This window comes from Agelaius phoeniceus, chromosome 1 (genome assembly GCF_051311805.1).
Source record: "Agelaius phoeniceus isolate bAgePho1 chromosome 1, bAgePho1.hap1, whole genome shotgun sequence".
Lineage (NCBI taxonomy): Eukaryota > Metazoa > Chordata > Aves > Passeriformes > Icteridae > Agelaius > Agelaius phoeniceus.
In genome coordinates, this window is record NC_135265.1 from 95419718 (window position 1) to 95432282 (window position 12565).

Here is a 12565-nt window from a genome sequence, read left to right on the forward strand (position 1 = left end):
AAACTTCAAGTGTAGCTCTCAACCTGGGAACCTCCCACACTACAACAAACTCATTAGCAACTGCTAACAAGCCACCTGGTGTGAGCCACATGATAAGTGAAAATACGACGGCAAGGATGTTATGAAAATGGTTATCACCCATCAGTGCATTCACTACAAGGAGTATTTTGCACATATATTTTACATTAACACTTGGAAGGTGCTCAGATGTTACGTGATTGGAAGCCCACGCAAGAGCCCGCGCAGATGACACAGTAGTTTCAAGGGCATAGGATTGTTCACTATTAGCTTCACTGACATCTAAATAGGTGCACAGCCAAATTTATACACAAATGAAAGTCAAAGACGTTAAGGGGACAAAGACAATTGGGTAATTATGTAAATAAAATCTGAAATATTATAAAAGATTTATCAAAATGAGGACAGAGTCTTTTCTTACCATGATTAGTTAGCGCATAGCAGAATCCCTGAGCAGACAAGACAATTACTGCTTCGCACAGGTTAGCAGAGGAAGATATACTGTCTCAGGAAAGTAAGATTTATCAACAACTACCACGTGTCAGGTACTGGCTTCAGGTTTGCAAGCGTGTCTGAATTAACGGAGAGGTAAGACACACCTTTCTGAAGAAAGGCCTGAGGTCTCAGAAAAACCCATGGCAACAAGTATTTTCTCTGCAGAACACTTCCACCTCCACAGCTGCAGCTCATATTTCATCAGTACTCAATCAATAGACAAAGGTAGTCCTCTGGCTACATTTGGTAAAAAATGGCTCGAAGGCAGCTTTTTCCCAAAAATGGCTCACTTCCCTTCCCCTTTCCACTTCTGCACAGAGCATTTCTGACCATTTGCTACATCTCTGTCAATCTGCCAGCAGCTCTGTGGCTCAAGATTACAGCACGGGAGATGCATGCAATTTCCAAGTATCAGGAACTAACAGTAAGTTGGCAACTGTATAGTTTATTGAAATAACATGCATTGTTGTCCTCTCAACAATTTACCTCCAATCTTCTTCAGTATTTTCTAGAATCTCTTGCAGAATCCAGCTCACTTCATATGTCAGTCATTTTGAAGTTGTCTAACAGGGAATGGCAGTCAGTGGAACCAAATGGCAATTAAAATAACTTCTTGCAAGCAATTTCAAGAGAAGACTAGAAGTAAGGAATGGAAACAAATTCATGTTCTCATATTATAATCAGGTCATTCTTTCACTGTCAAATACAATGCCTCCAAACCACAAGTGATATTGGTCTGTTTATAGTAACAAACATGGTGGAAGAGTGTACATGGAATTCAGGAAGTTTCATCACTGTGTCCCCTAGACCCACTCTAAGAGGACACAGTAAAACAGCAGAATCACAGAATCACAAATTCATAGAATAGTTTGGGTTGGAAGGGACCCTAAAGATGATCTAGTTCCAACCTCACTGCCATGGGCTGGGACACCTTTCACTAGATCAGGCTGCTCAGAACTCCATCTGGAAAGAGCTTCCTAGCATTGTTTACACTAAATATTGCCCCATTAACTACCCCAGCAGCAACATGTGCACCATTCAACCAAACTGTAGCCTCTTACAGCAGTTTTTTCTCAAGATCTACCCTTGGTTCTAAATGTGCCAATGAGATTGAGTTCAAAAAGTTCTATTTTAGTTAACTTGATGTCACATCTGAGAAACTGCCCTGCTACAAACTCTTCCTCTACAAAGAACTTCTACATGAGCACACAGATATTTCTGAGATGCAGTGACCAGCACATGTGTCACCATGATCTTCCAAAATGTTGCTTAAATAAAAGCTTTGGGACCGGTGCTACCTATGTTGCTCATGGGAAGTAACAAGCCACACTATGGGAAAGAGCGAACAAGGACTTTGTCTCTTTAATTTTACATGCATGATAATGTTTTTAACCGCTAAGGTCATACCTGCATGTGATGACTGACAACTTTTCAACTTGATTCAAAGCAAACAGCTGTTGGTTTGATTGCCTAGCAACTAAAAGTTGATGGATGACCCTTAAGATGGATAACTACCATAAATCACCTCATTCAGACTCTCAGGGAAAAAAAATTAAAAAACAATGGTTTTCATGACATTTGCTGCACTCCATAATGTGCCATGATAAATTTGGCTGCCTTATGGATGCACAGTTGTGGCTGTTGAAATTAGACACTTTTGTTTTCTGCATTCTGCGCTTCTTGTAGCCCCCTCTGTAAGGTGTGTTCATATTAATATACTCCACTGTCAGAAGAAAGCAGAATACCAGAAGCTACTGTCAGTCACCACAAGGCAGGGAGAATCTGTATTGAATCTCTGCATCACCAAACAGCTTTTAATCAGGAAACAGCAGTCTTATATCATAGCTATGGCACTGGGCTACATGCATTAATAATGGTTACAATATATTTAGTGTAATGACTTGACCCCGGTCAACATTATTGATGCTGTGATTAATATGAATTTGATAAACTGCTTCCTCTTTGACGACATTTTGTATGTTTCTCAAGCAAGAGAAAAATACTTTTTATGTATGAGTAAATATAGCAGGCCTTCATAGAGGCATTCTGATCTCAGCTGCACAGGTGTAAAAATAGATTCCCAGGATTTATACAAGTGTCCCTGAAACTGAAATCTCAGCTACAAGAAATAGAGGGGGGGGGGGGGAAGAAAAGTGGAAAAAAATAAGATATCCTCATTTTCATTTCATTAATAAAAGAAAAAAAAAATCCAAACCCTCCAAATCAGGATTCTAAGTGGAAGGCCATATTCCTCCCAGAGAGTGTTCAGACAGAAAGGGAAATTCCCTTTTATTATTCTAGATAATAGGATTTCTCTGTTTGTTATGTACAGAATACATATGCATTCAAAAACAGATGTTCATAATTGCTTTCATTGTTTGGATTTTTAAAAAACTCTTGAGCTTGACTATTCATATGAAAACTCTTGTACTGAATTTGGTTTATGACAGCAAAGTGATTTCTAGTTTTGTTTAAAGGAAAAAAAAAACAAAAAGAAGATAGTTTGGTTCAAGTTTTAGTATATCCTTGGGGAAGTGCTGCCTTAAATTATAGTATGTGATGATTTCATCAAGGACAAGTCTGGTAAATGCTACTACCTTCCTCTAAGTAGACACGTGTCAGCCCATATGAATAAACTGCTGTCCAGTGCAATTCTGTCACATGACACAGTCATTCCCAAACTGTGATACGTGACCCACTGAAGTGGGGCAGGTCACCAGGCACCCCAAGTTATGATCAGAGGCATGCAAATGAACTCCAAAAACTGCATCAGTGGGAAATGGAAGGTACCAGTGGAAATCAGAAAATCAGAAATTGGATGGAAATGGAAGATGAGCAATTTCACCTGGGGAGCAGATGGTTACCTGAACAATGTAATTGGGGAAATAATGCTAAGGGAAGAAAGTTTCAAGGTGGGACTGAGCTGACAGAATATGTGGGGAAAGTATGCTTGTCACATGCTTGCACTGTATCTAAACCTATGCTATCAGTTTCAGGAACTTCTCCCTTTAACTGAAGTTAGTTGAGCATTTTCTGAATTCAAGTTAGTTAATTTGCAAAACAAAATCAAAAGTCAAGTTCCAAAGGATGAAGCATTCTAATAAATTCATCAAGCAAACTGGCATGCTGGTGGTACTAAATTAGAAATAGCACTTAGCTGAGCCATGCCTTCAGATTTTCAGCAGGGTTGCAATCAGTTTTCCAAAATGTATATTCTGAAAATATGAGGCATGTGTCCACCTGCAAGATCTCGAACTACATTTCTTAATTTTACATAAAAGTGGAATGTAAGCACAGCATGCAAACAGTTGTTGAAGTCTACTGCATTTCTCAACAACTAAGAAAGTTGATGCTCCACCAGATACGCGCACAATTTAGTGGATGCTCTACTTCTCTAAGATGCCTCAAGCAGTGAGTATGTAGCTTAGATGCCCTTTGTCTCTGAGATGAACTTGTCAAAGTAACAATGCCAGTTGTAATGCAATTTATTGGATCTTCTGAAATTTCAGATCACTGCATCCTATAATCAATACTTTGCATTCTTCAGCCACAGTACCCCTTCAACAGAGAGCATAACCAGTGCAATTCGCAAAAACAGGAGTCTCAAGTGCACCTAGATATGTTTAGCATAAAAGCACTTATATACAAGTAACATTCAGACACAACCACTATTTATTGTTTCAGCTTTAAGTCTCGGATGCCTCCGTGAAGGACCCACTAAAGAGGACAAGACGGCATGCTGGCCCTTTAAAACTGAAATGCTTGTTTCCTTTCTGTAAGAAAAGTAAATCATGCTATAGTGAGTGGAGCTTTGAAAAAGCATCCATCCATTAAAGTTCATGGATCCTCGTTTCCAGATTGTCCCTCCCCTGGCTGTGTCTCAAGTTACAGCCTTGTACAATCCAAGTCTAAATAATATTCACTATGATAAATGACACCATAACTCCGATATCCACAATCAATCTTTGCTTTAAAGATACATCCATCTTCAATAATGTTGATGGGGATTCTGTAAAATGGGAAACGTGACTGTTTTCCCGACCTCCTAACAGTGGGGGAAGGAAGCTCTGAGTGATGGCTGTCAGCCCACATCTGGCTGCAAATATAAATTAGCCTTATGTAGACAAATGAAAGGACCAGCCCTGACTAGAAAACAGCCACTCCTGAGCAATGGCTAATTTATAGGACTCCTTTCTGGAAAGTTCCTAGCTGAGGCTACAGTCTCCTTAGCTATCTCTTTAAATGATATCTGATGCTGTAAATAACTTCAGTGTGGTTGGAACTATGCAAAGTACAAAGAGCGATTTGGTGGGGGGAGGGGAGGAGACAATAACTTTCTCATATTCTTTGTACATGATCAAGATTTAAATTCAGCCACTCAAAACACATTTGCACACGCACGCAGACAAACAAAAGTTTTGTTTCAGGAAACGTTGTTATATTTTGGAAATATGCTCTTCATTTGGCAAAAGATCATTTTCTGCTTTAACTCCTTTGTCATCTCCTGGGCTGCAGGACCGAGGCAACTACATTACAGAAATTAAACTATTCAGTGCAAGCGACACCTTGAGGTCTGCAGATTACTTTTTTCCCTGTTAAATGCTATCAACTTTTCCTTCTCCTCACCTTGCCCCCTCTAGCTGATAGAGTTTCAGGAGGAGCATGGTGAGTCCTACCAGCTCAGTTCATCTAAGCTGGTGCTATGCAGCTCAGATGTTGTGAAGTGGCATGCAGAGAAACTACCTGCTCTATTTATTTCAGCACATGGTTTCACAATAACCAGAAGGAAATTTTAAACAGGAAGGTGGAAGGAAGACTCTCTGATCGTCTCATCCACGGCCACACATGAAACACAAATCCCTACCTGTGCACAGGACAGTGGCTACCCTTTTTTTCATGACTGAAATGCTTTATTACCTTATTCTTTATGTCTTTGACCTTGTCCTGCCGTAGAAAAACGCAGGACTTTAATTCTTATAGCGCACAATATATGGGAATTAAAAAAAAAAAAGAGTTCTTTCCAGGAGGAATGGGTGAGTGGATGAGGGAGCAGCCCGATGCACATTATTGCCACACATGGGCTGGCTGGGATGGCACCTGGGCATCGCAGCTCTCGGGGGAGGGGGAGGTCCAGCGGCACTGGGGAGGTCTGGCGGCAGCAGTGGCGGCAGCCAGGGTTAATTCTGTGAAGGTTGAAGGACTTACAGTAATGCTGCGAAGACAGAAACATCACAGGCTTTCCTGGCAAGAGGCTCGCAGAGGGTAGGAGGGGACTGCGAAATGAACTCTCTCAGGCTTTGTCGTGTGCGTTTCCCAAGGCCCGGCCTGGCCCCTTTGATAAATGACACATGTCATTCTGTCAGGGGCTGACACTGCAGCTGGGAGGGCCGGTGATGTATGGCTCCGCTGAAAAGGAAATCAACTTTTTGGCACCAAGTAAGACTGTGCCCTGTGTAAGGATTTTGTTTCTCAAAAAGTGAAAGATAGACTTAGGATTTAAAAAAAAAAAAAAAAAAAAAAAAAGTTGAAAAACAGATTGAGCGACAGCTTACACTTAACATAAATTAACTCGGTAATGGTGAAATGTGCTAGCCTGTGATAAATAAAAGCTACATTAGTCAATTATTAATCACACTCCAACTTGTAGCCAAAACCCATGACTTAAATCTGAGGCCTGAGCTGCCTTACAAACAGATAAGACAGTGTTTGATAGATGTCTTGCATAGTGTAATCAGGAAGGAATCAAAGGCTTAGTGGTTTAACTAGGGGGGGTGTGGAAGGTTCTGGAAACTGAGACTGGGTAAAGTGGATAACTGGATTGAAAGCACCCTTTCACTGGGGATACAGTATATCTTTTGACTGCTTAAAGAAGGGGGGGGGGGAAGGCGGAGAGAGAGACATATCTGAATTTGGTTTAATCTTTTTTTTTATATACAGGAATGTCTCGAAACTCTATTTCCCTCCCCCACCTCCCACCACCACCACTGTGTTAAATCATTTAAATCTGATCACTATTAAATGGATTCTCACCGAGACATCAAGTGTTTCAAATATGATCGTTTTGCACGGATTACAATTTAAGCATTTTATTTAATCGAATGAACTCGCATCAGGCTGCAACACATTCATGCAAATACAAGCTGTAGAGAAAAAGCACAAAGCTGCATAAACGAAACGATTCCTATTCAACCAGACTGTAAAGACAAAATAAAGGATTTCAGATAGGAAGAAAAAAACCAAACATCTAAAAACACAGGGAGGATACAGGGTGGCAGGGGGAAGGAGAGGGAGAAGGGATGCAGTATCTAAATCCAAGCATTACGCCCGTGTGAAAGGCTGAACTCACGCATCACCTTGTTGAGATGCAAGCATAGAACCTCTCTGGGTTTTTGTTTATACTCTGCCTACAGGGGAACAGGACGCACACTGAACCCAAAGGTGACTTTTGTTCCCTGACCAGGGAGACAACTAGCACCACAGAGCACTAAAATGTCTCGCCTACACGTTCAGCTGACCTACAAGGCTAGCCTAGCCTTTCTGCAGGCCCGCAAGCCAGCGGTGACAGGATGCGAGTTTCACCAACTTTTTCCCCATGTAGATGCTCTCACACCTCCTCCTCACCATCCACAACTCCACGTAACTGAAAATTAAAAGTCTCATGTGATACACACAGCCCAGAAAAGGGATATTTCTTATATGAAGGGCAGTGCCAGGTTCTGACCTAGCACTGTGCCTACAGGAAGCCAGCTGCTGGTGCAGGCTCCTCGCACCAGGTAAGCTGCCTTCTAGCATCACTTGTATTTTCACCAGCAATTACTGGAGAGCATCAGGGGGATGGGGGCTCACAGAAGTGCAACAGGCCTCCCCAGTTCAGGCCTTAATGAGCACTGCTATCAGCTTGAACACTGTATAAATGTTTGTTTGTCAGTCAGTAATTTCCATATGTTTTACATCATTTCCAGTGATGCACACTGGTTCACCAATAACTTGTCTAACTCTGCTGAAGCTTCGGACGTGGCGTGTTAATTGTGGTATCACACAACTGACTTGAGATTTTAAGCAAGACACAAAAAAGACACAAGGAAAGAAAACATTCACATCATCAACCCATGAAGGACTTAATCAGACAACTTCCCTAGCCACAAAACACTGCAGAAAAAAACCCCTCTGACCTTTAAAAAGAGTATTTACCTTGTTCCCCTTCCCCTCAGTATGTTACCACTTTATGCAACAAAATATGGAAACTTTTAAATATTTCTACATGGGACAGGTCCTATATTGCTCGGTGCTGTACAGACACACCAGGAAAGAAATGAGCTTTTGATGTTAATCAAGCGAAAGTGCATTCTTCAGTTTACATATGCTGTACATGCTTGGCTTTTCAACAGTACAAATAGGAAAATAAAAGTAATCTGTAACTGTAAAAAATACACCACCAGTTACAGTCAATTTTTAAAGTCTCTATACTTTCAAATGCATAAATGTATGCATATACATTTAACCACACACATTCCCTTGCCCTCCAACCTGCCATCAGGATTTTTGCATTACAAAGTAATGTACTATTGTAAAATATGTCTTTGCATGGTGCTGTGGACTTCTCAGTAGACCCAAAAAACAATCCAGTTTACCTCAGCTTTTAGAAATAAACTAACAGTTTCGCTCAAGTAAAATCTCAGCTAATCTCAACCATCTGAAAATGACAGCAGTTGTCTAGATCACAGCAGCAATATACCCACTCACCAACATCAAGGTGGTGCAGAGAGTGCTTAATTGAGGAATTTAAAAACAACGACTCAAAAGAGCACAAATTTCAAAGTAAATGAAATAGGGAGACTCTTTGAAACCCAAACTTTAGTGACAGCCCCTACAGAGAGTACAGCTATTTTCTCAAAACATGTAAAATATGACTATAGAAAGAAAGACAAGGAGCAAGGGAATGGCATGTATTTAAAAACATGGGCACACTGCCTGGTGTTTTAAACTTTTGCCTTCCTATTGCTAAAATATCATTTTTAAAGTCCATAAAATTTCAGATAGTGTGCAAAATGTTTATATATTACCAAGGTCTCCCTTTAAAAGGTTTATACTTTTACTTTATGACCTGTCCTTGATTTGACACTTCCGCTCATCAGAAAGGGATTTATAAAATAATCCTGAAGGTGAGGAACAGACATCTGTCAGGGACTGGCTGAGTTTCACTTTGCGAAATTTAAGAGGGAGAGAAATCCTGTTAAGCTCTCTTTAGTCACCAATAGACATCAAAGGTAATAATTAAAGAAGACAGACGTCATAAAAATAAATTTATGTAGTTCTTTATAATGCACAAGCACTCTAGTGTGTAAAATATCTATTAGAGTGAAAGAAAATACAACATTCCAAACGAGCAAAAATCTGTTTTGTTTGAGGTTTTTTGCCTACTTGAGTAACGTTTAAAAAAAAAAAGACACCCAAGTTTAAACTAAAGTCTTTCAAAACCTTTGCCATCTGTGGGTACATGAACTATGGATGACCCCGAATGATTTGCACTCTGCTCAGAATCCCTTAGAAAGCACGGGAAAAAGTATCATTAAGAATGACTGATGACTGCCAGTCATGGTTGACCTCACCCAAGCTTTGGTCTCTGCCTCAGTAATAAGCTGTCCTTTATTAGCACCAACACTCCATAAAAGGGGTGTGTTTAGTCACAGGATAGTGGCCTTCTAATGCTCATTGCTTCTCCCTGAAAGATTGATTAGTGCTCATTTTTACTGCCTTCACAGTATATACAGTGACAGTGCTGCAGAGTGTCAGGGCCTGCAATATTGATGATAAGTACAACTACAAACTAGAGGTTTGGAAAACGCAGAGTACTGGGACTTCACTCTTCTTTTCAACTGGAAAACACTGCCAAAACAAAAAGGACAGAACTCAAGCTACACAAGCTACCGATATTCTAGTAAATATAAACTGAGGCTAGGGAATTCCCTCTCTCCGAAAAAAGGCCACATAAAATGCAAAACTTATCAGAAAAGGTTGTTTTTTAATTTTGTTTTGAAAATGCATAGGCGTTTTTCCTTTCACCTACCAGTGGCTAAGGCAAAAAGAGATTACCCTGAAATATCATTCTTGTGTGTGTTCTTTTACTTCAGAAAGGCTTTTCAGGAGTGACTTTCAGAGTAGGGAAAAAAAAAAATCTATTGCAAGCACAGTAAGTGAATGTTCCTGATTTGGGAGCTACTGCAATGCCCCTTTGCAGCAGCAGGTGCCTCTTTGAGGGTAAAAAACAAAGGAAATATGAAGAAAACATGTTAGGTTTTCTATGTATCATATTCTGCACAAATCTGCCTGCATTAACATGACTCCTCTGCAGCTTTTACTCTTACATATGAAGTAAGTGGGATCTATGCAAATTCCTTCAGTGAAATTAAGATCTGGAGTATAAGCTGGCACCATCAGAGAAAAAAAAACTGTGGTAGATTCATGTAATGTAGTATGCAATTGCATGCAGTGCAAAGCATATTTTAAATAGAGCAAGACCCAGACATGATCCTTGCAAAGCATCAGCATCATAGTGATGAAAGAGCAGGTAAGAATTCATGAACTCTTTCAAATAAAGAAATTCCAACCTGAATACATTACTTGGAAAAGCCATGCCTTGCCTTGATTTGATTCAAAAAGGTAGAAGAGAATTGAAAACACTCTTTAAAATTGGTGTTTTAACCAGAGACTTTATAGCATACAAGGCCAACTCCAAGTTATACTGTAGTAAGTTTAACATGGAACAACTTGTCCATATGGCTCTTCCTGGGAACGAGTCATTTCACATGTTACAGCAGGATCCAGCCGAAAAAAGGCATGTTTCACTGTTACTTTTATATAGCTGTGAACTTGAGCACAGCAACCTCATACCAAAAATTACTACAGCAAGAGTTTATTGCATTAATAATAGGATGCCCTACTGCTGTGACACATTCTGTACTTTGAAATAAATATTAGTCACAATAGTTAGGTTTTAAATTCATATACTTTAAAGCTGAGCTGTAACTATGACACTTGCAATAGTGATTATTTGCCAATAAGACCATTATTAACCATTTCGCAAAGAGCTTCTCCTTTTATTTGGTCTCTTTTACTGTCTTACCTATAAATAATAATTTAAAGACATTTTTACTTAAAAACAAACCAAAACACAAACACTAGCACTTGAAAACTGGATGTCAAAATTCACATTCACACTTTTGCATTGAATTCATGTATTTTTATTTCAGTAATAGAGGTTACTTGCAAATAATAAAGAATTGATTTTTAAAATTTAAGAAAATACTTTAAAAGTCTTACTACATGTCTGTAGGACATCATGGCCCAAGTCCTGTGTCATGAAAGTCAATGGCATACTCTTTCACATACTTCTTTTGGGCTTTGGATCAAGCCCAGTCTGGAAGCTATTCATTCTTTTTGTTCGCTACCTTTCATTTTGTACATTTAAATAATAGTGTTTGGAGGGAGGAGGAAAAAAAAGAAAAAAAAAAAAAAAAAAACAAAAAAACCCACAAAACCCAAGTATGAAACAAGTATTTTTAAATCAGGAAAAAAAATCATTTAAAAAAATTAACTAAAACTATGGCTTATCTTAAAAAGCAAAAAAATTACACTACCAATCTAGACATTCACATAGTTACTAATTATTTTGGTGGTCAAAACTGGTCCTGCTGTATAGAAGAAAACAGAGACAATGATAAGCAGCACTGTGACTATTAGCTTAGAGGGATTCTACTTGGCTATTTTCCTGCATCATGCACTGCACTCACAATAATAAAGAAATCCTGTATTCCACTCTAATTCACCGAGAAATAGAAATGCTAGAAATCTAAAATAATTAAGTCAATTCTAGGTTTTTTCAGAATGGAAAGGAAGCTTCTTTTTCATATTAGCTTTAAATTTCACAGAGACATAATAGCCATGGAAGAAAAAAAATGTCCATCAGCTAAAATAAAATGCTTAGTGCTGCAGCACTGTGGTGAACAAATGAGCAAACCAAGAAATGAAACACTACGAAAAATAAAAATAAAAACAAATTCAAGATTAAATATGGAGTTTGGGTAGCAGGCCTGCTCCAAGAAATACAGGGGGATAGGTATATAAGTTATGGTTGGATTTTTTTTTTTAAGTCTGGTATTTGTGAAAATACTGAATCTATAATCAGTTAAATGGAGCTCAGGGTTAAGTAGCAAGTATACTAAGCTAGAAATTTATCCTAGATACTGTATTCCCACAAAGAGAAGGATTTCCAACCTCTACTGATGGAGCCCTAAACAAATCACTAAACTAAAAATTGGACTAATATGCCACATATAAATCTGAAGAGTGATAATTACAAGTCTTGTTTCCATTATTGACTAGTTTTAATTTATGACACAAAATTAATATAGTCAATCAACAACATGAAAACACATCTATAAATAGAGGTTGCAACCAGAATGCACACCTTGCACATTCTACACGTTATAAAATATAGCACACAAAATCCAAAGTATTGGTGGCGGTTGTTCGAAAGGTGAATTTTCTATCACAAAAAATCTGCCATCTCCAGTTCTAGTATCTTGTCTACATGTATAAGGATCAGCTGACAAGCACATGTCTGAATGTTCAAATAAGAAATTAGCATCGTCATATACTTGCAAGCTGTTTTTCAGAATACTTCAAAATAATCTGTTGTCATTTTTAAGCCAAACTGCTGCTATGATAAAAATTCCTTAAAATTAAAAACTAGTTATTTAAATGACTGAATAAGACAACTGCCCAGATTTATTCTTTCAAGTATATTCCCATACTTACAATATATTTAGTTTACCTGAAAGAATAAATTTCCATACAAATTCTATGTATTGAACAATTTTGCGTAGACATTTACACTGTCTAGAATTCTCTGATTGTTCTTTGCATTGACCCTTTGGTTATAGATATCCTTACAGCCTTAACATAAAGAAAAACTCTAATGTCCCTTAAGGATACAGCAAATATTTTATAGAAGAATACAACAAGAAGGATACCAAGAATGAAATTGGTACCT

At 38.6% G+C, this 12565-nt stretch overlaps 1 protein-coding gene across 2 annotated transcripts in view; it reads right to left on the reverse strand.

The window, feature by feature from the left end:
• The window catches only part of TSHZ1 (teashirt zinc finger homeobox 1), a 57383-nt gene that overhangs the window by 34199 nt on the left and 10619 nt on the right, over positions 1–12565 (reverse strand). Inside the window, exon 1 of one of the 2 annotated variants that reach the window (XM_077183621.1) lies at positions 5719–5758. The exons of the other annotated variant lie outside the window; for it this stretch is intronic. Coding sequence (XP_077039736.1) covers positions 5719–5743 — 25 coding nt within the window. The 5' untranslated portion in view covers positions 5744–5758. Of the gene's footprint in view, positions 1–5718; positions 5759–12565 lie in introns of those variants that run through there. 2 annotated transcript variants of the gene reach the window in all.